The 27798-nt window shown below is 32.4% G+C and overlaps 4 protein-coding genes across 4 annotated transcripts; 2 read left to right on the top strand and 2 right to left on the bottom strand.

The window, feature by feature from the left end:
- The first annotated feature begins 679 nt into the window (after positions 1-679).
- On the top strand, positions 680-2500 carry LOC11444027 (fe(2+) transport protein 1). Its single transcript, XM_003607804.4, has 3 exons — positions 680-1342; positions 1630-1779; positions 1989-2500. Exons 1-3 carry the CDS (start codon positions 746-748, stop codon positions 2292-2294), a joined length of 1053 nt encoding a protein of 350 aa, XP_003607852.1. The 5' UTR covers positions 680-745; the 3' UTR covers positions 2295-2500.
- Positions 2501-5908: 3408 nt separating this feature from the next.
- Positions 5909-7320, top strand: LOC11446318 (uncharacterized). The gene is made up of 3 exons (XM_003607805.4): positions 5909-6247; positions 6349-6537; positions 6974-7320. Exons 1-3 carry the CDS (start codon positions 6014-6016, stop codon positions 7058-7060), a joined length of 510 nt encoding a protein of 169 aa, XP_003607853.1. The 5' UTR covers positions 5909-6013; the 3' UTR covers positions 7061-7320.
- A 4509-nt stretch (positions 7321-11829) lies between these two features.
- On the bottom strand, positions 11830-14026 carry LOC11443406 (O-fucosyltransferase 23). The gene has a single exon (XM_003607806.4). It carries the CDS (start codon positions 13373-13375, stop codon positions 12098-12100), a length of 1278 nt encoding a protein of 425 aa, XP_003607854.1. The 5' UTR covers positions 13376-14026; the 3' UTR covers positions 11830-12097.
- A 5547-nt stretch (positions 14027-19573) lies between these two features.
- On the bottom strand, positions 19574-24664 carry LOC11446921 (protein argonaute 2). The gene is made up of 3 exons (XM_003607808.4): positions 24275-24664; positions 22497-23670; positions 19574-21405 (listed from the first exon to the last, which is right to left on the bottom strand). The coding sequence occupies exons 1-3, from the start codon at positions 24558-24560 to the stop codon at positions 19932-19934; spliced, it is 2934 nt and encodes a 977-aa protein (XP_003607856.1). The 5' UTR covers positions 24561-24664; the 3' UTR covers positions 19574-19931.
- Positions 24665-27798: the final 3134 nt, after the last annotated feature.

Genomic DNA, 27798 nt, shown 5'->3' with positions numbered 1-27798 from the left:
GTCGATATATATATTAAAAATGAAATTTTTGAGACTTTAGGGAGGCCATAACCTTCCCTTGTCCCCCTAGCTCTGACTCTGCATACTCTCAACTTTCATTGAGAGGATTGATGATGGAATTTTTGTATAACCTTCCAACCGTATAATTTTACACTAAAAACTAAAGTTATTTATGATGTAAGCAGAATGTCTAACCATATGTCTCAACTATATTACAATGTATTTTAGAGAGAGTGATGCATATATACCACTTTTTAAAATATAAAAGACATTGCATTGGCAAAGACATTCTGCAATAACACCATGAAACTCTTTAATACTCTATTCGTTTGTCCCTTTGTAAATGGAAATTGTTTCCATTTGGCTGTGTCATGCGCTGTGCATTGACTTTTCTACCCTTTTTTTTTATTTAAAACTATATATTATCCCTACATTCTTGTTGCAAATCAATTATAATTAATCGTCCTTGCCGTAGTACTGATTTGTACACAATTAATTTTGTAATAATATTAATAATTCTTATGATAAAAAAATGATGTACGGTATAGTCACACACATACTACTAGTTGGTGTTCTGTATCCCTCAATGGATAATTTAATTAATTATATTATATATAGATAATTTGCGACTAATAGAACGTAGCAAAGGTCTATATATATAAATTATAATGAAGATTAATTACTCAATCAAAACCAACACAAGATAGCTCAGTTAGCATAATTACAGGCTAGAAAACATCAAATAATGGCTTATTCAGTAACTATACACAAAGCAATCTTCATTGTTTTCATCTTAATCACTTTTTTAACATCACAAGCCCTAGCTGATTGTGAAAGTGAATCCACAAACAGTTGCAACAACAAAGAAAAGGCTCAGCCTCTAAAACTCATAGCCATATTCTCAATCTTAGCAACTAGTGTGATTGGTGTGTGTTTACCCTTGGCGACACGTTCAATCCCGGCTTTAAGCCCAGAAGGAGATCTTTTCATAATCGTGAAATGTTTCGCGGCTGGTATTATTCTTGGGACCGGGTTCATGCATGTACTCCCTGATTCGTACGAGATGTTGTGGAGTGATTGTTTAGATGAGAAACCATGGCACGAGTTTCCCTTTTCGGGACTTGTGGCTATGTTCTCCGCGGTGGTCACAATGATGGTCGATTCTATAGCTACTAGTTATTATAGTAAGAAGGGTAAGAGCGGAGTTGTGATTCCAGAGAGCCATGGTGGAGATGATCAAGAGATTGGACATTCACATGGTGGTCACCATCATATTCATAATGGGTTCAAGACAGAAGAAAGTGACGAGCCACAACTTCTACGTTATCGCGTAGTGGTCATGGTAATATATATACTTCTTCTATATGATATTAATTTTCAATGCAAAATAATCTGTTAGAAATATAATATATGTATGCTCTCAATATTAATGATCAAATCAAACATGTTCAATTAGAAAAAGCTGAAATAAGGACAGAAAATATAAAGCTTGCGACCAAATTTAACGTCTCTAACATTTAACAACGAAAATAAAGATGAATTATCCTCAATTCATCAAGGGGTAATGTAGGTCTCACCTTACTACCATGATACTGTGAGTGAGTGTGCTAATTTGATATTAAAACACAGGTATTAGAACTTGGAATTGTAGTTCATTCAGTGGTGATAGGACTTGGAATGGGAGCCTCCAATAATACGTGCTCAATAAAAGGTCTTATAGCAGCCATGTGCTTCCATCAAATGTTTGAAGGCATGGGTCTTGGTGGCTGCATTCTCCAGGTAATTTAATTCAGTAATTTTACTCCATATATATTAAACTAATTAACTTCATTAATTAAATTACTTTATTGTAATAATATTGAGAAAATTAACCTATGTAACACCGATTCCTCTAATCGAATATGTGTTACCCGTGTTAGCAACGTGTTTGATATCTATGTTTGTGTGTCGATAATTCATAGAAATTAACATTTCAATCTCTATAACAGGCAAAGTACAAGTTCTTAAAGAATGCAATGTTGGTATTCTTCTTCTCAATTACAACACCACTTGGAATTGCAATAGGACTTGCCATGTCAACAAGTTACAAAGAGAATAGTCCAGTAGCACTAATCACCGTTGGATTGCTTAATGCATCATCTGCTGGTCTTTTAATCTACATGGCTTTGGTTGACTTATTAGCTGCTGATTTCATGAGTAAGAGGATGCAGAGTAGTATTAAGCTTCAATTAAAATCTTATGTAGCAGTATTCCTTGGTGCTGGTGGAATGTCTCTCATGGCTAAATGGGCTTAATTCTTAATTATGTTTTACATTAGACATGTTTTAATGTTGTAATGTTAGGATCTTCTTCATAGTTTTTGTTAAACTACATTAGCCAAAATTTCATGTGTTACCTTGAAAGTGGAAAGTTTGATTGTGATGTCAAACCAACTATGTTATGTTATGTTATGTTCACATTTTGAATAAATAAATGGAAATTAAATTGATAGTTGGCTGTATATTTTGTGAAGATTTAATGAGAGAAGAGGAATATGAAAGCTCAATGTCACAACCAACTACAAACAAGTATAATAATTTGCAACTAACATAATCTAATTCTAACACTAACTGCAACAAAAACAACAACTAACTTAACTAATAACCATCAACAACAAACATAACTTACTTTCATTTACGATTTTAGCTAATACTTGTTGGTGACGTAACCAATTATCACAATAACTGGCTCCATAAAATGGGAACTTCTACGGTACACCTCACAAATTGAGGTGTACCGGTACTCTTACTTCATAAATTTATAAATTAACGATCATTTTATGAAATAAATAGGTATTTGTCAATATTATATTTTAGAAAACATCATTTCATAAGGAAAAAACTTCATTTCAATATTTATAAGAATCATATTAAATTTTTAACATTTTCTCATAAAAAATAATAAATATTCTTTCTTATGAGTAATAAAAATTCAAAAAAAGTCAATTTTACATTTATCGATGCTTTTGGTAAATAGGATTTAAGTATTATAATTTTCAATGATAGAAAATGATTTTTTTTCTTCAAAAAATAACTAATTTAATTATTAATTTAAAGGTTTGGTGCACCGGTACACTCAAAATTTTGGATGTACCATAGAATTTGTCCCATAAAATAGTCTCAGTTTTAAAGGGGCAAACCAAGATCAAGTAATATTCACTATCACGGCAAATTAGACCTATAACATTATCTATACCTATACGACTCAAGTGAGAAGACTTGTTTACTGTGAGAAACGAGAACATTCAATCACAGCCATTAATTAAAAATATGTAGCTAAGAATATATTTTTAATAAAAAAAATGTCGCTGTTAGTTGACCTTGCTGTATAACTCAATTTAGTGGGACTAATTAGGTCCTTCTCTGCCTCATTTTCTCTCGTACCATTACCATGTTCCACTGCGATTCAGATTTTTTTTGCTTTCCTCATTAACCATTCATTTGTTTACCCGATGGAGTAATGATTTTGGTTTTGTATGTCTTCGTTGTCCCTTGGCAAGATTTTGTTGTGTTCTATATGCCTTAATCCATTTATCCCTAAAAGCATGAAGCTCAAGTGATATTTCTATTATGTGATCAATTCCGTAATTGAGAAGAAATAAGAGAAGAGGAAAACATTGTGAAATAAAATAATGATCATTTGATCGATAATACACTGCAAGGCCATCTATGTGAAATGATTCTACTCAATTGGAATGGAAATGAAGATGTTATTTTATTGATTCATCCAAAGAAGCATTACAACTCTTCATTATACCCTCAAAAAAAAAAAAAAACTCTTGATTGTAATCTTTTTTGATGTAGAATAATAGGTGAATAAGAAAAAACAGTAACAATTAGAGGAGAAATAGAAGAGAGGGACTAGAAAATCACAGGGAGAGAAAGAAGATATTACATAACAATTTTCTTTACCGTGGTCACAACTCACAAGTGAGATAATACAAATCTTATCTTAGCTGTATATATTTAATTAAAGGTTGTATTGAATATTCTCATTTCTCATAATAAAAAGAGCCTTCTCACTTGAGTTGCTCCCTATAAGTATAACTTAATTGATCTTAATTAACAAAAGCATTTGATCCTGGTTTATGCCAAAAAAAAAATTATGAACGATTAAATATATTTCAGTGTTCATCTTTCAACTAACAAATTTGCTTCTGTTCCGATTATACATCTGATATGTGTTTGGATTTTTTAGAATTTTAAATTTGAATGCAATTGGATTATCCTACGAACCCTTCATCTATCAATTAACTTTTTTTTTTTTTAACAAAATTACACACTTCGGCTTCTATACTCCAAACATTGTTTTTGGTTTTCAAATTTTATAATTCAAAACATTTTAATATATGTACGCTTTCCATAGACACACACTCCCTTGCGAGCTTTCTTTTCTTTCTCTTCAAACCCCTCCAAAAACTTCATATTTTCAAAGAAAACTTGATTTCTAAACAAAATCCAATCATTGATGGACTTCATACACATTATTCTCGTATGGATGAAAATGTAACGTGGCTCTAAAACATTCCTCATTTGATTTCTATGCGTTTTCTTTTAATTCAAGTAAAGTTGTATGTATTGGCGTTGTTCAGATTATTTAATCTGAAATTTCAAATACCTAGTTCAAATTATAGAATATGAACCCTATTTTTACAGAAGCATATCAATTTTCTAACAATGTTTGCATTATGTTAGATATGAATGCTCATATTGATCTCTTTACTGGTTCGACACCAGACATTACACCTCTAAGTGTAGATCCCCATGTTAATGTAAAGATGTTGGAACTCTAGTTACAAATCCTTCCGACAATGCCTAAAAAGAGGTTGCACCTCCAGTTGCATCTTGTAATCATTGTCGCATACATTTCATGATTGAAAGAAAATTTACTTCATGAGATGAATCGTTGACATGGACTCGAGGTGAAGCAGAGAAGTTATAATTTACTATTTTTATTTTAAATTCACCCGCATCCTCATTCATTCTAGGAAAGGGGAATAAGAGCCCAAAATTGTAAAAGTCTTTCTTGGACCGGGTAAAGGTGGATTATTGCCTGAATAAGAGCCCAGAATTGTAAAAGCCTTTTTTGGACTGGATAAAGGTGGATGATATTTCCTTCTCTCCTTAAGACAGACATCGTTAGATGCGTATATTAGATAACATATGTTGGCTCTTTAGACTGATAATGTGCATTCGTTATATGTGTTTTCGCCACTTGCTATATCATGTGCTTATGCAGTATGGATGTGTTGAGAACATCCCTTGATAATTTATCTTCGCTACACCAGAGCGAACTATGTTTAAGATAGATCAGACATTCGAAGATTACTTGTTACATTTTGTTCCAAAAAGGCATGTTGGATCCATTTGTGGAGACCAATTGGCAAGCCGATCTTAGTTCTATAGGGTTTCTTATTCCATGAAATTGCCTAATGTAAAGGACGATATGTAGAAGCTTGCAAATAAAGAGGTTATGATAGAGCAGGATAATGCAAATGACACTCTATATAGTTTGCAGACGTGCAGGAGGGTAAGAAACATAGCTATGGATGTAGTGAATAGTGTTGGAGAATTCACAAATCTATATTATAGTCTTTGAGAGATCGTCACAGAAAGATAGTTTACCGTTCAGTATTGATTGAAGCTTAGATAGATAGATGAGTTATAGAGGAATTTAATAGCGAACAACTTAGTACGTAGGGTTTTATTTACATATTTTGATGTTTGATGTTATTGTATACACTTAGTCTTTTACATTACCTAATTCTATTGCAATCAATTATGTCCTACGTAGAACCAAACACATTAGTCTTTTATCAAAGCACTTGAATTATTAACATAGAGGAAGAAGGAAGGGTGATATTGTCCTTTTACTAGACCTTACGCAACACATTAACTATATATAAAGTTTTCCTCTCCTATCCGACGAACGTGTTTTTGGGAAGAAAAACAACAATTAATCAAATCGGGTTCCAATGAACGTAATAAGACAAAGATTGTTACACACACTGCGGGGCGATGTCTTCCCAACAGAAGCATTGAAGAAAAAGGCATTGGAATTGGAGAAGAAGAGGAAGAAGAGGGCTTCCAAGACCAAAGACCAGTTTATCGTTACAGTTCCCGAATCCTTATCCTACCTCGACACCGCATCTCTGCCCATGATCGGCGTTGCTGTTGGCATTGCAGTTTTCGCCAAACTTCTCATGATGGTAATTGCTCTTTTTAATCAACTTCATTTTCTTGCACATTACATGTTCGATGAAATTACACATTGAAAATTAGTCACTAATGGACAGTAATGGCATGACAGTTAGATGAATCGAGGTCCCAAGAGTTGTTGGAGCGTAGGATAAAGAATGCTCCAGAAGGTCAAGGTACTGTGAGAATGCTCAGCCGTGAGGAGTGGGACAAGGTTCGGGAACTCAGGCCTAGAACTCCGTATGAGTCCAAGTTTTCTCGTCCCAATTCTAGAATCAGAACTGGAGAAAAATTGCGTTTGGTATTAATCTCAATCTTACACTCACTATTTTTATTATTAAATTCACACCAGAGACAATGCGGATGAGTGGTGACTTATGTAGCTCAGATACTTTAGACTGAGAAAGTGTCTGCTGTGTGTTGCGGCGTACACTCACATGACAGTGACACATGTGATTACATACAATTGCTTCTATTTTCTAAAATTATTGCTGCTCGGACACTTTAGAGGAGTTTAATCTTAAACATATAATAAATAACTCTACATGATTGGTTCATATTAGATTTAAGTAAAACTAATGTTGATCTTACATGTTGACATTACACAAAATTAGTTCATTTCACTTGATACACACATGAGTGAGGCTTACTCAGATCATAAGAGTTTTGACATGGAATTTAAATACAAGGAAAACATTTAGTTTAGTGGTTGAAGTTTTGTTATATGCTGTCTACAGGAGGATGTAAAGGATTGGACAATTGATGTTTTCATGGATGGTGTTGCCAGAGCTGAAGAGTATGGTAAACAACATGGTTCTAAGTAATGTGATATGTTATAAGCTTAACCTTTGTATTACCCGTTAATTAAGTTTATTAGGTGTTGTGGTGATTTATGTTATGAGATGGTGTGTAAGTATATTAACTACCTCAATAACCTTCATTTTCAACCTGGAAAATTGCCTGAACTCTTTGGCAAACATGCAACCAAATTTAAAATGGTATATCTTTATGTAACTATGTTCTTTTATGCACTCTTAGTCATAAGAAAATAAAGGATAACTAGTGGTTTACACTTATGGAATAATAGAAGTAATATCCTTTTTATGTTTGATTTCTGTTGTCTTATTAACTAATTCCTGATTGCACTGAGAAGCATGGATACTTCAAAACTTGTATTCCGTTGCATGTTTCAAGTGATTTGACATATAGTTCCTGTCTGTTGTGAGTATATTCAACCTCAGTTTTCTCTACTGTACAAAGGCTGCATAGTTTCAATATCTCAAGTCATGAATATGAAAAATGCAAATAATATGACGATTAAGTGGAAGGGGCCATATGAAAGAGTGGCTCAACTCTGATCGGATCACGAAGGCCAAAAATATCCAATTCCAATCTCTGTTATTTATTCCTCTCATTAATCTTTAAAAAGATTATACTATGGTTTATACTATATTATTACACAATTTTGTTGCTTTTATCCCTATGTTATTTAAGTTGGACTCATCATCAACTTGATGATGACATTAATCACTGGTACTTACAACAATGGTTAGTTATGCAATTCTGATTTACAGTTATTTATATATTTATTTACATATTGACTTGAACATGAACTCAAACCTTGTTACAAATCCTAATGCGTGATAGATGGTTGCCTGTAATGTAACTCCTTCGTCACCAGGCTGGATCTAAGATCCACGAACCTAATTTTAACAAATGTCCATGTGAATTCCTCTCCCTTCAAGTGGTTGGAATGTCAGAATATTAGCAACTTCCTGCCTCCTTGAGTTAGTGATAGAATTCAAGCATTGCCCCCCACCCACTGGTCATTGTGATGTGAACCGTTTAACTCATGTAATGGGCATTGAATAATTGATCCTTCTGAGCTACTCTTGTGAGTTGTTCGTAAGGTACAAGGCTTGTGCCAACTGAGAGTTAATAGTTACAGTTGTGTTCTTTGAACATCAGCCACCTATCTGTTTATTTTATCTGTCTCTTTTTATTTTCTACAACTTACACACATTGACTATATACACACAAAAACCAAAAGGACACTGTACTCGACACGAAAATTTTGATGTCAAAAGATAATTTCTCTTATTAAGTGTCAATTGAATGTATGAAGTGTTGGAGGTCAAATGTACAGAGTATTATAGTGGATTATTGATCTAGTTATTCCTATGATTTTAGTTTAGGATATACTTAACTAATCCTTATGCATGAAATTGTAGAGATATGAAGCATTAAGGTTCAATTTCAGGTATGTTGCATAGTTGTGTGACTAGCTTTGATGTGTGGAGTGTGGACTGTTTGATGCTAAGATACAAAGTATTATTTATGGTTATGATGCATTGATTAGCCCTTCAGAATGATACTCCCTCCGTCCCTATATGTAAGCACCCTTTTATTAGAGGCAAAGAGTGCTTACATATAGGGACGGAGGGAGTACATTATATGTATTGTATATTGAAGTAGTTTTAAGCACATGTCCTAGTTGATTAGTTTGAGTGTAGAGTGAAGAAAATGATAGAGAATAACATTTAATTGTGTCCTCAGCAACGGAGTGCTGAGATGGCCGCTTAAGCGATGAACTATTGTGTTAGATGTAAAGTTTTATCTTTATGGCATATAGAGTTAGGAAGATACTGTAATTAGACTCTGGTGTCTGCATAAGAAATATCACTTAAGATGTAATGATTTTTCTTTCATCCAAAAAGAACTTTTATAACTCAAGTTATGATCAATTTAGTGAGTAAAGGTTAAATTACCAAGATTAAGTTACAATCTTGTGCTTAACCCAAATTTTGACATAGAAGATGATCAAATTGGATTTTTGAGGTCAAGATAGAGGTTGTAAATAATCTTTCTTATCTTCTATATAGGCAATATCTTTCTTATCTTAGATAGAGGTCTATTGCCGTTGCTTAGAACTGGATCAGTAATGCTTGCGTATTGAGGGGTTCCCTTTTGGAGTATGGCTATAGACCAGAGCATGGGGACCGTGAGTTTGAGTACCACCCTCCCACACTGAGTTAAACTGCATCAATTTAATTTTTAGGTTAAAACACTGCTGAAAGCCTCAACTACATTGTTGTTTCTGATTTGGTGCTGGCTTTAAGATGTTGAGTTAATTTTGGTACTGGTGTGTCGGATCTTAAGTTGAAGCTTAATGAAGCTTTGACAAGAAGTGAAGTGTAGGAGCTTATGCTGTTACAAAAGGTCAACTGGGTGTCATTTCACGTTTATAAAAGTTGTACAGCAAGATTGTCAAAGTTCAGAAGAGTTTGGTTGGAGATGTCTTGCTCTGATGAGTAAAAGGAAGGTTAGTTTCTTTGCATGGTGAAGCAAGTTCTACACTAGTGATACGCTGCTGCCACGTCAAATTGTTGTTGGTGCATATCATATTGAGAGGTGAAAGCTAAGTCTACTGTCGTGGCAAGGATGCAGTAAGAGATTTTCTTTGTAAATAGTGTATTTTTGGTTGTTTAATACTTTAATTTATTTTAGGTGCATTTCATTTTGTATGGTTTGGAGTGTGTCTTGGTCTGTTGCTCTATGTCGTTAGATTAGAGCATTTTTGTATCTTAATTCTGGGGTATTCCTTTTGCATTTAGCTAAAGCACGTGATTGGGTGTGCTCAACCTTCATAGAAGATGGAGAGAGTGATTACTGGTGATGCTAAGATAGATGAATTTTAATAATGGAATAATTTACTTATAACAACATATTCATTTGTTTGTTTTGAAAGAATATTTTTTTGTTGAGTTGGAAAATACATTTCTACACTGTACAGTACAGTTCATGAGAAGCCAATGATCAATATGTTTTGGGTCGAAAATTGGGTTGCACTGTATGCTGTAGGCACAAAATTTTCCGTTTTTAAACAATTTCCTCACCCGCAAACTAGCCAGTCTTTTAATCCAAAACACGAGAAATATTCAATTGTAAATTTTTATACCTGCATTAGTGTTAAAATCAAAGGAAAACAATTCCTTTGATTAAATAACTCCTGTAACTTTTGCCTCCACAGAATAAATAACTCCTCATAAAATAAAAAAATAATTCTTGTAACTTTAAATACTTTTTTTAAAAATAAAAAATTTAATCTTTAATTCCAACAGCATTAAGAATATTTTATTTTTTAAATTATTATGTGGACCTATAACAGCACTTACAGCAGTGTTAGTGTAGTCCCTCACCTCACAATAATGGTCACGGTCCCTACGTGGTTCCGAAAATTCGTATAAAGCCCCAAGGTTTCAATGTCATAGCACATACCCTTTAACTAGGACATCGTAAAATAGGACGAAAATCGAAAACAAACTCCATCAAATAAGACAAAGACAGAGTATAACCCGATATATGTTGTTGCATTCATGATCGTTGGAATTACATTAACTATTCCGTAGCAGTAACATGTGATAAGGGACAAATCATTGTTCACCTAGGTGGTGGGACAACGTGACCCAAACACAAGTACAAAGACAAGACAAGTGTTTTGTTGTGACTCTCAACTCTTTTATTTGTACAACGTTAGGAAAATAAGAAACGATCAAAGAGAACGAACGCACAAGTAAAGGGCAAAAAAACATACTCAACAAGGAAGAATATTCTTCTTTAGGCTTGAAAGAAAGAAAGATATCTTTAATCAAATTGGTCTTTGGAATCAACTTTGGGATAAAAGATAACTAATTCTAAAAGTACGGTATCAAATTGATTTTAACATTTCTTAATATTCTCAAGTGAAATTAATTAATTTAATTTTTAAAATTAATTCTAATGTAAAGTTAAAGATAACTAATTATAAAAGTACGGTATCAAATTGATTTTAACATTTCTTAATATTCTCAAGTGAAATTAATTAATTTAATTTTTAAAATTAATTCTAATGTAAAGTTAAACTATGAAGCTTTTACTTCTATAATTTGAATGAATTTTTTCTTTTTTAACTTCAATTTTGTTTCAGTTGAGGTAAGTTTCATCAAGAAAGGACTTCCGTATGAAAGTTCACGTGATGTTTCACTTCATCGTGTCTCTCATGGTCAGAATCTTTAAACGACTTCTTCACTCATTTGTTTTTGAAACCCTTACTATAAAGAGACTAGTGCATTAATACTTTTGACACACCTCTATCAAAGTTTGACAAAAATGCATGAGTGTTTGGAGGCACAACGCCCTCCGTCAAAAAGCTCCAACCGTTGTCCTCCATCACCCTTCTATTACTCAAGCCATCGTTTGAAAGGGAAAGTATCTTTACTTTAGGTTCATTATCTCACCACCCATCACATGAAGAATGTGAAAAGAAACATCTTAACAAATTTATATTTTATTATCTTGGAAAAATATGACCGCAGTGTCCATGCATTTCAGAGGTGGCTGCATTATTTCAAATCTCATTCGGTTTCTCTAAAATAAACATATAAACAAGACCAGCAAATTGTTGCAGAGTCTTGTGTCATTCCAATTCTCAACATCACATGTGAGACAAAATCAACCAGCTGAGGAAAAAAAAATACATAAGAAAAGCAACCAAAGTCAAACATTTGAAGCATGAAAAATGAACATATGCTTTGAATAAAATATTAAAATTCAATTTTTGACAAACTGTACCTAAGTTCCAACAACTGTATTCATTTATCAAATTCTCTACATAAATTTAAAGTATGAGTTGTAATGTAACAATGATAATACAGGCTCTATCAACCTATGGAGCAAAAACACTCGATACTGACACATCAACGATGTTAATAAAAAAATGTAAAAAATAAAATATTTGAATGTAGTTACATGTGTTGATGTCGTAATAATGGTATAGGACACCGATTACGCTTTCGTTGTGAAGCGTTCGTGCTACATAGCTTTCAACAAGAAATGTGGTTAGTGCCATAGCTGATAGCATGAAGGCTTGAATCAGACATATTTGTAACCCATCTCATAGGACCATTCAATTCTCCTTTTATATTATATGCAAAAGAAGGCCATCTTACATCACTTCCACACATTTCATTCACACCCAATTTGATCATCTTTTGTGTTCTTTCAAGAACTATAAGACTTGAAAATGTAGAGAAACTGTTACCAACAAAGATATCAGCTCTCAAACAGACTTCATAATCAATTGCAGACTGAATTAAATAAGGATATTTTGCATATATTTTATCAACACCAAGTTTCTTCTTCTCAAAAGGTAGAAACCCTTCCTTCCAACCTTCCAATATTGAAGAATTTTGAAGTAGTTTATCAGCTACTGCAAGATAAAGAACAACTTGATTCTTGTTAAGACCTTCAATGTTCCCTACTCTTTCCATTATCTCATTCTTGCTACTACATATCTGATTTGTGTTCAATCTTTGCTCCAATTTTTTGCAATGAATCGTCCAATCAATTTCTACTCTCATGTGAACAGCAACATAAGGCACATAATTCTGAAATGAATTACCTTTATCATCATGGCTACCAACTTTTCTAATCATAGAGGCAACTCTATCAGCTTCTTGAGTAAATTCATCAACCAGGACTAAGCACTCAAAAACCTTTGCATAGTCCTTAACAGGCCAATGATCATGCCACAAGAAAGGGTTTTTCCCATCAATCTTAATCACCTCAATATCATCAAAAGAACCATTTTTATACTGTCTCAACTGATCCAAATCCCTTTGAACTGTCCACTTTCTACCACTTCCTTTCTGCAATTCAACCACTTGTGTTCTGTTCAAGAGATCAGAGTAACGACCCAATTGAACAAAACCACTACACAGTTCATTAAATTTATCAAATTGAAACACCTTATCAAATGAAATCGGTTGTAAAAGATCGATTTCCTTGTAAAACAAGGAAGCACTAAGACTAGGCATCAATAGTGTTCTGTTCAACATTCTTGCAGTAAGACAAGCCCTTGCAAATGCAATCTTTTGGTTGTTTAATCCCCAAACAATTTGAGGAACCTCCAAAAACTTTTGTTGTTGAACAACAAAACCATATGATGAAACATTCTTGCTCATAAATACAAGGTTTTGAGGTAGCAAAAATGCTCTTAGAATCAAAACAGCAATAAACAAAAAAACAATCTTGCAAACTAATGAATTTAGGTTGCCACCACCCATTAACTTAATCAGCTTGCAATTAAACAAGAATTCCATAAATATAATTGTTTACACCTAAAATAATTATCCTGTTAGCCGAAATCAACAGACAGACACGATTTAAGGACACGCGAGTTTCCCTTAGCTGATGATGACAGTAACTTACAATAATATATCAGAATCAAACAAAAGTACTTACAGAGGATGATATAAAGATAAAATTTTGATTGTAAAAGAAAGACGTGTCTTACAACCTAAGATGTATCATCATTCATCATGAGAAAAACATATATGATCAGATGATGATGATGATGATTGAATTGAAGGGAAAATAGGGTTGGTGTGAGGTGGAAAGAAAAGATGAATATGGAGAGAAAAGTGATGAGAAGGTGAAGGAGAAAGAAAGGGGGAATTGTAATAAAGGAAGGAAATTAAGGTAGGTGGGTTCCTCTGCTGTAAAAGAGAAAAAAAGAAGCTTGTGTTGTGTTGTGTTGTGTTGTGTTGTGTGTGAGTGTACAGAAAGGAGAATATTAGGAAAATAAAAATATATAAAAAAGAATGGGAAAGAGAGAAAGTGCGGCCGAGGAAGAAGACAAAAGGGAAGTGAAAGAGGAAAGGTGTCAGAAGTGAGAGAATAATAAGATACAGATTGCAGAATGAAGAGAAGAGAAGGTTTTGGTCTTTTTAGATCAGAGTTAGAGTCGGGTGAGGATTTTGTGGTCCAATTGGCAAACAAAACACCCACATTCAAGTACTATTTTGCTTGCTAGATTTATTGTACTAATAATCCTAATTTAATGTTAGACAACGATTTTGTCATTTATATTTTTGCACATTACTCCCTCCCTCCGTTCCGGATTAACTGAGCCAAAAGTTAATTTCACACATATTAAGAAAAATGTATAAATAAAGAAGGGATAAAAATATTTTTAAATGCTTTTGTTAAGTATTAATGTATTCTCCACTATAATAAGTGCAAAATGGAATATATTAAATTAGGAGTGATGAAAGTAGTATTAATTAGAGTTATAAAAGGGAGAAAGTAATTAATATTGTATTGAAAAGTAAAATGATTCAGACATTTTAAGACATTTTTTTTTGTAATTGACTCAGTTATTACGGGAGAGAGGGAGTACTTTTGTGATTTTCATAAGTCAAGAATTTATTATAATTTTACATCACTTTTGTCATTTATCTTTTTTCATATGAATTTAGAAGTATTAAATTTAAAATTCATGCCAAAGCGGAGTGAAGAACCATATATTTAAATATTAAGAATTCGTATTAAAACTAAACCATTAATTTAAATATTGAAAATTCATATGTAAATTGATTAATTTGATGTGAAAAAAGATAAAAACAAAATTGTTAACATTAGTTAATTGTCACGAGAATGATTTTTTTTTCTTGTCAAATAGCTTAATAGCTGAAGCTCATAAATTTTTAAATATGAACGAATGAAGTGTATGGTGTTTGAACTCTGTCATCTATCTATATTATTGAAATGTCATTATCAATTGAGATAAATTCACTTGACTTATGAGAGTAATTCTACTTAATAAATAATACATATATAAATATAAAAAATTGCACTAATGACCGATGATTTTTTAAACAATTAATCATTCCACGTTACCGAGATTCGTTTTGATTTCTTCTACATATTTTTGTTTTCCTTCCTTAAGCACCGGTTAGAGATCAAGTACAAGATCTATTTAATGGTTGATAATTTTGGTGATACTGTTATGCTTATCATTATCCTCTTACCCAAGTGCAACCACAGATTTTTTTCCTTTGATTTTTCGTCAAAATGATTAAGAAACATTTATTTTAATTTGTTATGAACAATTATTTTTTTAAGAAACTAAATTATCCCACATAAATTGACACCAAAGAAAATCGAACTTGAAACCTTAAAGAGAAGCATACTCCTAATCCCAGATCTCAAGTCAATACCGCCATGATAACCGAAGTGGGTCTAAATTGTTATGAACAATTGCTGATGCGAATGAATCTCTAAACCTATCTATAATGCACATTAGTCAGCGTGGAAATGGGTTCATGCTATTAACATTTTTTGTAGTAGCGTCAAATGATGAGATTGCTCAAAAATAAAGTGCAGAGAAAGCTAAAATTCAATAGTTCCTCTTGATTTTTTTTTAAGATAACCAACAATTTAAGATATTGAAGTGATTGTTCTAAATATTTAGGCAAATTTTTATTTACCATCAACAAAAGATGGATAAAACTATATATGCTGGGTTAACATCAGACAAAATTATTTATTTGTTATTTTTTTATTTATGGTGAAAGACAAAAAAAATGATTTTGATCGGTGTCCGTTCAACATATATAGCTCCACCCACTTTTTATTAATAGGTAATGTAGTTGTCACCCTCAATTTATATTAGAGGAGTCATAACTCAAACAGTTGGAAAAGATAAACAGACCTGAGAAAAAGGAAAATGGAAATGACTAATGATTTGGATAAACAATGGGTTATTATTTATTTACTAAGCTAATGTTTTTCTTTTTTTGAGAGGTACTAAGCTAAGTTTTTTTATTTTTTTAATAAAGGTACTAAGCTAATGTTAACTAGTAGCCATCTCCTCTATCCGGTAAAAAAAAGTACATCTCCTCTATGAATTTGTGGTTTCTCGGGTATTTTTTTTATGTACAATTGCATGTATATATTTGAGAATTTATAATGCATTTAAGGGTTTACAATGCCCAACAACTTGGTTAGTAATAATTTTTTGGCCAAATACCTCTTCGGGTCCTTTAAGTTTCATGTTTGTTTCAGATAGCATTTAAGTTTATAAGGTTTTAGATAGGTCCTTTAAGTTTTGAGTTTGTTTCGGATAGGTCCTTTTAAATTTCTAAGGTTTCAGTTAGGTCCTTTAAGTTTCAATTTATTTTTAGATATGTCCTTTCTATCAACCTTGTTAAGCGAAAGTTGATTTGATAGAAATGACCTATATGAAACAAACTTGAAATTTAAAGGACCTATATGAAACCTTAGAAACTTAAAGGATCTATCCGAAACAAACTTAAAATTTAAAAGACTTATTTGAAACTTTAGAAATTTAAAGGACCTATCTAAAACAAACGTGAAATTTAAAGGATCTAGGAAGGTATTTGACCTAATTTTTTCATAGAGATCCAATATGTGTATGGAAGGCAATCAAGAAAAATGTGAGCGAAACTTTACTTAGCAGGAATTGAAATCCCAAAATTTATGATCATCACACGTACTATGCATCTACTACGTGAGCATGGAGCGGAATAGTTGGGTCAATCACGATTTTAAAAGTGGCTTCAAAAGTCATAACTTCATATAATATGCCTTCTCCTTTACATTTTACTTTTTACCTCTTTTTTTCCTCTTACGTTTTCGTCACCCACGCAATGCATGTGTAATTAATTATTGCCTTAAGTATTTTTTTAAGGTATGACACTATGACTTACTCCTCGTTTCAAATTCTAAGACATTAGTTTATTGTTAAAAATCCTAACAAAAAGCATGTTCAGACTTAGTCTCAAAGTACATAAATAATATTTGTATAACCACTTTTTGACAACTCTCTCATACTCACATGTATTTTTTTTTTTTTTCATTCTCTCTATTATTTTTTATCCAATAAAAAGAGAGAAAAAGTGGTTATCACAAAAGTTATACAAAAATTGGTTATACAAATATCATTCATCCTCAAAGTATAGGGTATTGTTTTTTATGAAAGATGTACCAGGTTGTAGATACAGATAAAAAAATTGTGTAGTTGTCATGGTTTGTTAAAAAAATCTCAAATTTTTACATTTAGAAAATCGTGGCAATATTGCATTGGGTAGAGCTGTCAAAACGGACGGTCCGGCCCGTTTAGGGCTGGTCCTAACGGGCTTCGGGTTTTATCGGGTCGGGTCAAAAAACCCGGTTGGGAAACGGGCTTGAAATATACTACCCGAGCCCGGCCCTACACAGGCCGCGGGCTTAACAAACCGGCCCGTATTAAAAATTATATTTTTTTTAAAAAAAAAGTACTATAAAATACTCCTATAATTTTTTTTTATAAATAATATTTTTAATATGTTTAAATAATGCCTAGAACAAAAATAAATTGTAAACATTTTTGTATAAACGTCGTAAACTAAAACGGCGAGGAAAACAATTTTAAATAAATTAGATACGTTATGGTTATAGATATTTATATTTTCGATCTTTAAAATTATAAATAACGAAACGAGTAAATATAATTTTATATTACATGTATATTTGTGTTAATTCATTGAATTTTCACTTTTATTTATTACTTTGATAATCAAGTAAGTAAAGAATTATTTGTAAAATATATATAATTTATAGGATTTTTTTTGTTATGCGGGCTAGCGGGCTACCCTCGGCCCGTTCGGACTAGCCCTAACGGGTAGCGGGCTTTTTAGGACCGGGCTAAGAAGCCCTATTAAAATTCGAGCTCAATATTTAAGGCCCAAGACCTATAATTAATCGGGCTAAACGGGCTGGCCCATACGGCCCGACCCGTTTTGACAGCTCTACCCATGGGATAGGATTAGCTTCACACTAGAGCTGTCAAAAATGGACCCGCCCAAAAGTCCATATTTTTGGGCCAGGTCGGGCCTAAAAAACTATCCCAAAACACACTCGGATTTTTTTGGCCCATGCAAATTTTGGGCCGGGCCGGGCTTTGGGTCAGCCCGTTATTACTATATAATTCGATTTTTTTGTTAAAAAATAGTATATCCAATAGTAAAAAGCAGGCTTAAGTGCAGTTTTGCCCCCTCCCCTCCCCCTCCTATTTTGATTGAATCTGGATTTTATCCCTCCCATTTTAAAATTCAGAATATTACCCCCTCAATTTAATATTTTTTGGAATTTTGTCCCCCCACAACATTAAAGTGCATTTTGGCTGATGTGGCAATGATGATATGGATTTTAAAATATTATCTTATTATCCACCTAATTAATTATTTAAAAAAAAAAAGAATTTTTTTTTTAAAAATACCATAAAATGCAAAAAAAAAAAAAACTGAAAAATACTAGAAAATAGAAATAAAACGCAAGGAAAAAAATTAGAATAAACGAAAAAAAATCCATTTAAAAAGGAAGAAAGGATTGGAAAGGATTTTTGTACTCAAATATAAGGAAAATGATATTTTGAAGGAAATATAAGAAAATTTATTATTATTTTAAGTTACATTTTTTATTTATTATTTTTTTTCTTTTTTTTTTAATTCAAAATATTTTATATAAATAATTTAAATAGGTGGATATTTTTTTAATATTATTTAAGCCACATCAGCCAACTCCTGAAATTTTTTAAATTGGAGGGGTAAAATTCCGATTTTTAAAATAGGGGGGCGAAAATTCATTAAACTGGGGGGGGGGGGGGTAAAATTCCGAGTTTTAAAATAGGGGTGGTAAAATCCCGATTCAGCCAAAATAGGGGGCAAAATTGTACTTAAGCCTAAAAAGTAATACGTATGTATCACTAAACGATAGACAATGTCTTTATTTAAGCACGTTTGGAATGACACAGGGGTGGCCCTGAGGGTGGGCTTGAGGGGCGATAGCCCAGGGCACCAAAAATATTTAAAAGGACATAATTTATTGTTTCTTCCAAGGCACCAAAAATCTTAGGACCGGCCCTGCATCAGCAAGGCATAATAAGTAATGTGCATTACATGTACTGCTAATACAACCACAAACCACAAAGCTGCTGGAAAATTTCAATATTAAAGCATAACATATATGATATGCAGGTGGCATTTAGGGTGGATAAGGGAAAGAATTTTCCACTATAGAAAAGTTGTTGTTGACCGTTGGATCAAATGAAGAACATTAGTTTATCATAAACTTTTAACACTAGATTTTTTTTCACACTATTTTTCACCACCATTCTCTCTCCTCCATTCCCACCCAACCACCACTCCTCCATTCCCCTCATTCTGTATTCCTCTTTATTATTTTTGGAAGGTGTTCATATATCATGATGTTCTTTAAATTTTTTAAAAACATCACAGACACACCAATCCATCGAGAAACTTCCATTGATTAGCAATATACTATTCTTATAGTGTATTTTAGCTCAAGCAAAGGATGTGAAAATGACTGAGTTGCAACAAACGAAATAAGAGAGAAGGATTTTTTATTTTTTATTTTTGCTTAAAGGGGTGCTGGGTGCACCGAGCTCTCCACGAAAAATTGAAAATTCCCTTTTTAATGTTGTGAAATGGAAAAGATTACAATTAACTGCAATAATATAACTGAAACAAATTTCTAACAGATAATAAAAATCAGCAACTGAAACGTCATAAAATTACATCACAAGCCACATGAGACTTGCATATCCACAAAATGACTTGGTGCATTACGCCAATTGCTAACTAAAATAAAATAACATAACACGACAAACATCCGACATGACGACTAAAAACAAAGAACAAGACATAATCCACAAACTACTTAAATACTTCAACAAAAAAGAAAAACTACTTAATTACTTCAAGCAGGAAAAGCATTTTGTCCCAATGCAAAGAGAACCATGAAGTTATACCATAAATAGTTCTACTGCCACAAAAGAAAGAGTATGTGCAGGCTTCAGACGAAGAACATTCCGTTTTCCGTATCAGGATGCAGCTTGTAAAACCCTGGATCATTTGAAATTGAGGCGGTGGATGAAATGGATGAAGAAGCTAAAGGTGATGATGAAGAAGATACAGTTGAATATGGAGATTGAGTTGACATCTTTGCTTCATAGTATAGTCTTCCTCTGTAAGCAGCAAGGTCAGCATAGTACACTGGAGGGACTAAAGATACAGGTTTAGTGCACCTTGCAAAGGTAAAGCACATATCATATATGAGCTTCTGCAAATTATCAGAAGTAAACCTGTGCTCATCCCACAAGACATGATAGTGAGTGGGCTTGCTTGTACCTAGGCTTCCATAGTGACTACACAGGTAAAAGTCAAATTCAAAAGGATGTACGACCTTTGTGTCCACAACTGTTCCAGGGAACACATTTCCACTGGGAGCCCCCTCCCTTACACCGGCAGGAAACAATCGAGTTTGATGGCGCTTTTGAGCTACAATAAGAGTGATAGTTGGAAAGTAATTTGAGTGCTGAAACACGGTCTTCAAATCTTTTAACTCCTCGCCAAGAACCATGTGAAATTGGCTCTCACTAACACCATCACGAAAGATAACAATTTTTTGGGGCCTGACTTTGTTCAACTTCTCATAATGTCTAACAAGGTCAAGGCAAATCTCTCCAAAATTCAAAATTTTCTCTGTACAATGCTCTTGAGCGCAAACACGTGCTGCATAGCGATTTGCAGCTGGCCAGTTAGTAGTGGCAACCACTGCAACAATTGATGGACTATTTGTGTCCCGGGAACCTGGATGATTGACATCAGCCCCTATAAACATAACATGACTTTCATCCTCAAAGTGTGGGAGCCTATTAATGAGCTCAACGTTACTGCCTCCAATTTTTGCATTGATTTTTAAAGCAAGATTTGTGAGATATTGGTCTTTCCCTTCATTAGCATTACCAGATAAGCAGCACTGTGTCACTATGCCAACCTTGGTCTCAGCAATCCACTTGAGGCTCTTGTAACCTGGATCCTTGTTGGCCATCACACAAAGGAGAAATTGTAGCCGCCGTCGACACTTTTTTTGAACCTTCTCATTTATTTTTTCAAGTAACTCACATAGTAAATTGTAATCCCCAAGTTTCCACATTGCAGAATACTCATGCCAAACAGGTTCATTCATGACAATCCCCAACTTCCTGTACTTATCCATAAGATTGTTAACGAACTGATTGCCTCTTAATTTGCACCAATTAGGTGCATCGCTGGTAAAATCAAGGATGCCCCAACATTCAACAGCTTTTCCTTCTACCATTGACTTTCCAACAAGATTCCAATGGCATTTCTCTGGATCCAGTTTCATAGGAGTACTCTTTCCACGTGGATCGCCTAACTTCAACATTGGAGGTCCAATTACACGTCCGGTCACATTTGTCATGGAAGTGTTGACATTCATTCCAAAATTCTGAAGAATACCACCGCTGTCAAAAAAGATTATGTGAGGCATTTGTTTCTAACAAATTTAAATAATAAAGCTAGCACAAATCAAAATAATACGGTGACTTTTATAGACGAGGAGATAAATTGATGACTATAAAAAACACAAAGTATAAGCCATATATCGACCCATTACAAAGTAAGGGAATTAACACTCGAATAGGGTCATCATAAACTTGTATCTATGGCACCAAAACATTTTTTTTTTGTTTTGAAATAGCCTAGAGGGGCGAGAGTCGCACACACTAAATGCAGAGAAGGGTAGTTAGTGCAAGTTCAAACCCGCCATGCTTTAACGGATCAAATTTTCAGTCTTTTACCATTTCAGCTGCATTTGTGGGACGACAGCAAAACAGTTCAAACATAATCAAGCCAACAAATATGGAGAAATTGGCCAATGCATGGGACATTGCACCAAAATAATACTTCTTATGAAAACAGAATGATTTGATTTTTCAAAAAGTAACATTGTTGGACAGTACAAAGCATCATGGAAAGAAGAAACAGAGAACCTAAAGTGGCAAAAATGCTTCATTTTCATATCAACAAAAAAAACTAAATTAAAAATAGTTTGACACAAGCACTTAATTATCAACTTCATCATTCCGTTATTTGTTTGTAACCATAAATCATAAAAGGCTGCAGCCAAGTTCTACAAAAAACACTCCCATTGAATAATAACATTTTCGGCATAATATATCAAGCAATATAATAATCTAACAACAAACATTTATGGCACCACGTCACACGTACATACGAATGAGGAGAAAGTGAGTGTAAGAAGAAAAATATATGCAACTTAAAACTCATTTGAAGCCAATTTGTCATATATAAAAATGCATAATCATCTCAACAAGCATGTTATAAGTGTGGCAAAAGAATTCTTTTGGTCAGTATCCATCCAAGGTAAATCCATTTAATCCATCCATTACGAAGTTTAGAATTCGTGAAATTAAGCTGAGCTAACACAGTTTAATTAAAAGCAGCAAGAATAAAATAATTAACAATAAAAAATATAAAGGAAACAATTCAAGTTCCAACATGTATTGTAATATAATAATTATATTCCCCTTACCCGCACGGTCCATCACTAGACTTCATCATCATTTGTATTGTAGATTCCCTGTCCCTTGGACTAGCCAAGCACATATTTTTCAAGTTCTTGGCAGCATTCTTGTCCAAATACTCTTTGGGAAATCGCTGACCCTCAACCAAGACGCATAGCTCCATAGGCACGAAATTAGTCTTGTTTCCCCCAAAATCCAATGCAGGAATATCTTTGTGTTGAATATCATAGTTATGTTTATCTTTAAAGTAGGCAAGAAGAGAGGTGCTTCTAGGGGGGGTTTGGCCCTCTTGGTCCAAAATAGGGAAAGTGATGTGGCGAGTATCTTTATCTGTTAGCTTAGCAATAGTATATTTCTGTTTGGTTCTTCTGTGAGTAACATTTACTTTCAATCCCAAGAGTACCTCCTCGACAAATTTCTTATATTTCCTGAACTCAGCCAAATTGAAACCTCTAATATGATCATGGAGGAAATCCAAGACTGACATTTTCTTTCGAAAAGACAAAACTGAATAATCAAGACACAAAGCTAAACCCTGAGCCGTGGTCTTGAGACTGTGTTGAAATCCTCCAATTGCAATTATTCCGGGTTCAAGATCTCTCTGTATTAAGGGAGGATTGGTGGGAAAGAAACACCGTCCTAAAGAAACTGTGCGCCTTGCCGGATTCTCCTTCACCACTAAGTCCATTCCCTGCAAAATATCCCTCGGAATGGAATACACATTGCCACTAAGGTAATCTCTCAACTTACGAAGCTCGAGTTTGTTCACCAGTGTTATAGTAACCGTATAAGAAACAGCTCTTTCATCTTCTCCTTTTGAGACCTCCACGGTAAAAGTTTCTTCAGGCAATGGCACAGAACTGAAGATGTTCTTCTCTCCATCATATGAAGTCTTCAACAAAGGCAGTATCTGAGGATGATCAGCACACAATTTGTCCCTGATCATAGACAAGTCAGACTTGGAAATCTTCTTTGGAGGCAAACCCTTTCTCGGTGGCACAGAAGCCTTCACGTCCACATCGTAGTGCATGATAATGCTTTGTGGATTGAAAGCAACCGGAAAATGATTGACACGAAGTCTGCAGTCTCGAATTGACACTGTCCCTCCCTTGTCAGGCCGGAACATGGGTCCAATTGTGGTATTTTCCACGGGCTGCTCTTTTATTTTCAGAGCTCCAATATCTGCACAGAAAAACATCTTCCCTCTCAGATATAAGTTGATATTTTCACTAGTATTTAGAGCCTGTTTGCTGCAATATTTTTTCATGAAAAAACAGTTTTTTTTTTTTTTTTTTAAATTATGAGTTTTAGAAATTTTCCTCAGTTTGTTACAGATTTAAAAAAAAAAATCTAAAAACTGGTTCAAATAAGAAATTGTTAGTAGCTACTCCAAAAAATCATTTTTTTTTTATAACTGATTATTTTTATTAAAAAAAAAAGTTATTTTCATTCAGTTAAACAAAGACAAAACTTCTGCTTTTTTCAAAAATCTCTAAAAATGAACATCTAAATTATTAAGTATTAAAAATCACATTTTTTTTTGTTATAATTCGTAACAACAAGAATAGTTCGTAAAATATCTACATAAATTCGTAAATTGTGTGATGTTGTTTGACATATTAATTGAATACAAACTATGAAGCGCCGAAACTTCTGATCAAAGGTGTGTCACACCTTCATTACATCATTCAACATATTTTGCACACAAAAAAAATCAGGGCTTTGTGATCGATCACATACATTAGGGTACTGAAGTGAAAAATAAATAAAAAATCAAAATTTATACCTGGAAGTGGATGAGTTTGGACTTGTGGATGAGTTTGGACTGGGGGTTGACGGTTGTTGGGGTTGGGCTTGGTGATCGGAGCAGGAGTTGAAGGTGTGAAGGAAGAAGGTGGGTTTGGCCTTTGTTGCCAACGGTTTTGCGGTTGTTGAGTAAACCCTCGACCACCACGACCACCAGGACTTGATTGTTGTTGAAACTCTCTTCCTCTTCCTCTGCCACCACCACCATTACTGTTACCGTTATGGCTATTACCACCGGTTGAGTTTCTGAAACCGCGTTGATCCATTGGAACGATGAAAATTGAAATTGGAGTAAATCGGGAGCGAATAAAAAAGACAGTAACTGACGCGCGCACGAAACAACACACTAAGTACACTACTTTACGTATTTGTAGCAACAATCTCAACTAATTTATAGAGTTTTTTTTTTTGTTACAAAAAGGGTTTTTAGGAATTTAATGACTTCCTTGACCAAAAATAAAAAGAATTTAATGACTTCTTTGACCAAAAATAAAATGTTTCAAAAAGATATGTACCAAAAATAACATCAAATTTAATGACTTCAGAATCATTAAGAAAAGTTTCTTAAAAAAAATTAATGTATTTGGATCAAATTTTCAAAAAAAATAAATAAATTATTTTTCGGATATTTTTTCTTCATATTTTTTAATATTGGGAATAATTTAATAAAAGTTATTTTTGACAGAAATTTAATAAAATTTTATTTTTTTATATATTTTTTAATTTGTAAAAAATGTCAAATAATTGCTTTTTCAAATGAGTCAACCGATCACTTATTGTGGGACAAAAATAATATTATTTTTCATGTGAAAATTTAAAATTATTTAGTATTATGTTTATTTAAAGACAATATTATATTATCATGTTAAGTATTTAAGATGAATTAAATAATGATGAGATGTAAAATAAATAATATAAAATGATAGAGATACTTACGTAACAAAATTATATATATCCTTCAATATATATAATTTTATACCAAAAACAAATAATTATATTTAAGTTTTAATATTTTTTTTTACTAATTTTCATTAATTTAAAATGTTAGCTTTTATTTCAAGGTTTTGATATTTTATTATATTATTTTTTTGTATATATCGTTTCATTTTTAATTATATAAATCTGCAAAGTATTCTAAGGAAAAAATTTAGATTATATATATTTTTTTTTATATTGTTGGTATCACTGAAATAGATAAATAAGGTTAGTTTGATTTCTTATAATTTGAAAGCAACGATCATTAATATTTATACTCCCTCAAAGAAATCATTAATATTTATCTTTTTAATCAAAATCAAAATTTCATAAAAAAATACCGTTCATAAGAAAAATACATTTTTTTTTTGGATAAACCAAAACAAAAAATACATACAATCAAATATTTGTATATTATTTTGAGAAATAATAAAATAAGATTAGAGTTTATTTTCAAATCACAGTTTAGTCACCAACACTTGCACAAATAAATCATGTCCCAACCGCTACACTACTACATGATAAACACATTAAGATTAAAGTGTAATTTGTAATAAATTTAATATAATCTATATTATATATAAAGAAAATTATCTCTTTCAGCACTTTTTGGTTGAATTTTTCTTTTCAAAAATACCCTTAATTTCCAATAAAAATAACATATGTAATAAATAGATAAGAATAAATTTAAATTTAAATATTAAAACAAATGTAACAAACACGATATGAATATATGTATATCTGTTTTTTTTTTTTTGCTTTATTGTTTAAAAATTATAACAAACGGGTATATTTATATTAACTTTTTCATTATTTCAATTATACTCTTAAACAATTTTTTCTATAATAAAGATTGTTGTTCATGTCGTTAAAAAAAAACAACAAAAGTTTATATTTTTTCTTTTAATCAAAATAAAAATTTCATAAAAAAAAAAATACCACTCATTATTTTCAAACGTTAACACAATAAAAAGATGAAAAAGATAAACAAGAAGTGCTTGTCTTTTCGCTAGATCATATAATATCACGTAAATTTCAACAATAAGAAAAAGAAAAGTATACTATATTTGTTTTATCTTATTTATGTTATGACATAGGTGTAAGAGAGAAGGGAATGTTCGGTGTAAACAATAGAACAAAATACTTAGCAGTTAAGAATGAAATGAATGAGAGGAAAGTGGGACGAAAATACAGGAGGAATTTACGAGGGAGGAGTGGAAGGTGTGACTTAGACTCTTGTCATTTGGTTAGCCTCTCTACCTAATCTCTCATTGACTGATTTCTCTATAACCCTTTTTTGTCTCCTGTCAATTTTCGTTTACGACATCACATGCTTTAACATACTACTTTCTTTGACAAGTACATTTAATTTAACATGATGATCAAAGATGGTCCAATATTCAAGTTGGAATTCTCTTTATTTTCTCTACTACTAAACTTTTTAAATGTTTTTACGAGTAATAAAGAATAAGCAAATGCTACGTATAGCGAAAAATTTGTCCGATGATTTCACGACACATCATACTCTTATATTGTTGTAGCAACTTCATGATCTATTCGTGATTGTTCCGTCGCGATAAACAACAAAGCTCTAAAGAATATATAAATTTATTTAATCCTAGACATATTCATTCCGTTTAAATATTTACTCACAATCTTTATTAAAAAGTACACAGAGTATTGTCAAAAAAAAAAAAAAAAGAGTAGAGTCAATCCTTGTTGCACACGATTTTTACTTGGAGAACACTCCGGCAGTTTATGGCTGTTGACCTGTTGTTAACGCTACTGTACTTTTTTTGTTAATATTATATGAGAAATGATATTTGAACATTTATTTTGTGACAATTTTTGTTACAACTTTTTCTCTCATACTCACATTATTTTTACTTTATCTTTCTATTGCTTTGATTTTTGTGCAAATACCTATTCTTTCTTTACAAATTATGATTGTCCCTATAAATTGTCAATTAAAGGTTTTTCAAATAACACTCCTCATATTATATATTGGCGATTGGCATCAATCATTGTTGTTGATAAATATCTACAAATTTTTCTTAAAAAAAAAGAGAAAGATAAATGTCGACAAATTTATAATAATTTTTTTCAACGAAAATTATAATAAATTCATAAACTATAATTTTGGTTATATTTTTCTACTATCTAACTAACTATTGTTGAGACATGTGTGAAAATTGAGTTAAAAGACGAAACATAAATTCCCACATTGAACAGAAATAGTGTAATGCGAATTGAAAAAATTGAAGTCTTACGTTGGATGAATCACACGCATTAATAGGGTTTATATAGTGGTGGAGTGTACCTTTAAAGGGACATAATTATGTAAACGGAATAAGTACTAGCGAAAAAATATATTTATATATTTTTCTTGGAAATGCTAAATTAAATAATTATTAGAAAGTGTTTTCTTAGTCTCCAAGTTTAGCTAAAATAATTTTGAACATAATCTGAAGTATTTTATTGCACAATTTGAAATACTTTGTTATGCAATCTAATATATTTTGGTATTTG

This window comes from Medicago truncatula, chromosome 4, assembly GCF_003473485.1.
Source record: "Medicago truncatula cultivar Jemalong A17 chromosome 4, MtrunA17r5.0-ANR, whole genome shotgun sequence".
Classification (NCBI taxonomy): Eukaryota; Viridiplantae; Streptophyta; class Magnoliopsida; order Fabales; family Fabaceae; genus Medicago; species Medicago truncatula.
This window is presented reverse-complemented; position numbering and strand designations above follow the sequence as displayed.

What these genes read in the sequence shown, in the direction of transcription:
- LOC11446921 (XM_003607808.4), bottom strand. Translation starts at nt 24,560, where the DNA reads ATGGATCAACGCGGTTTCAGAAACTCAACCGGTGGTAATAGCCATAAC. An exon ending in CCAAACTCATCCACTTCCAG is followed by an intron (nt 23,671 to 24,274) that starts GTATAAATTTTG and finishes TTTTCTGTGCAG; the next exon opens with ATATTGGAGCTCTGAAAATA. An exon ending in TCTAGTGATGGACCGTGCGG is followed by an intron (nt 21,406 to 22,496) that starts GTAAGGGGAATA and finishes CTTTTTTGACAG; the next exon opens with CGGTGGTATTCTTCAGAATT.
- LOC11446318 (XM_003607805.4), top strand. Translation starts at nt 6,014, where the DNA reads ATGAACGTAATAAGACAAAGATTGTTACACACACTGCGGGGCGATGTC. An exon ending in TCGCCAAACTTCTCATGATG is followed by an intron (nt 6,248 to 6,348) that starts GTAATTGCTCTT and finishes ATGGCATGACAG; the next exon opens with TTAGATGAATCGAGGTCCCA. An exon ending in CTGGAGAAAAATTGCGTTTG is followed by an intron (nt 6,538 to 6,973) that starts GTATTAATCTCA and finishes TGCTGTCTACAG; the next exon opens with GAGGATGTAAAGGATTGGAC.
- LOC11444027 (XM_003607804.4), top strand. Translation starts at nt 746, where the DNA reads ATGGCTTATTCAGTAACTATACACAAAGCAATCTTCATTGTTTTCATC. An exon ending in GTTATCGCGTAGTGGTCATG is followed by an intron (nt 1,343 to 1,629) that starts GTAATATATATA and finishes ATTAAAACACAG; the next exon opens with GTATTAGAACTTGGAATTGT. An exon ending in TTGGTGGCTGCATTCTCCAG is followed by an intron (nt 1,780 to 1,988) that starts GTAATTTAATTC and finishes TCTCTATAACAG; the next exon opens with GCAAAGTACAAGTTCTTAAA.
- LOC11443406 (XM_003607806.4), bottom strand. Translation starts at nt 13,375, where the DNA reads ATGGAATTCTTGTTTAATTGCAAGCTGATTAAGTTAATGGGTGGTGGC.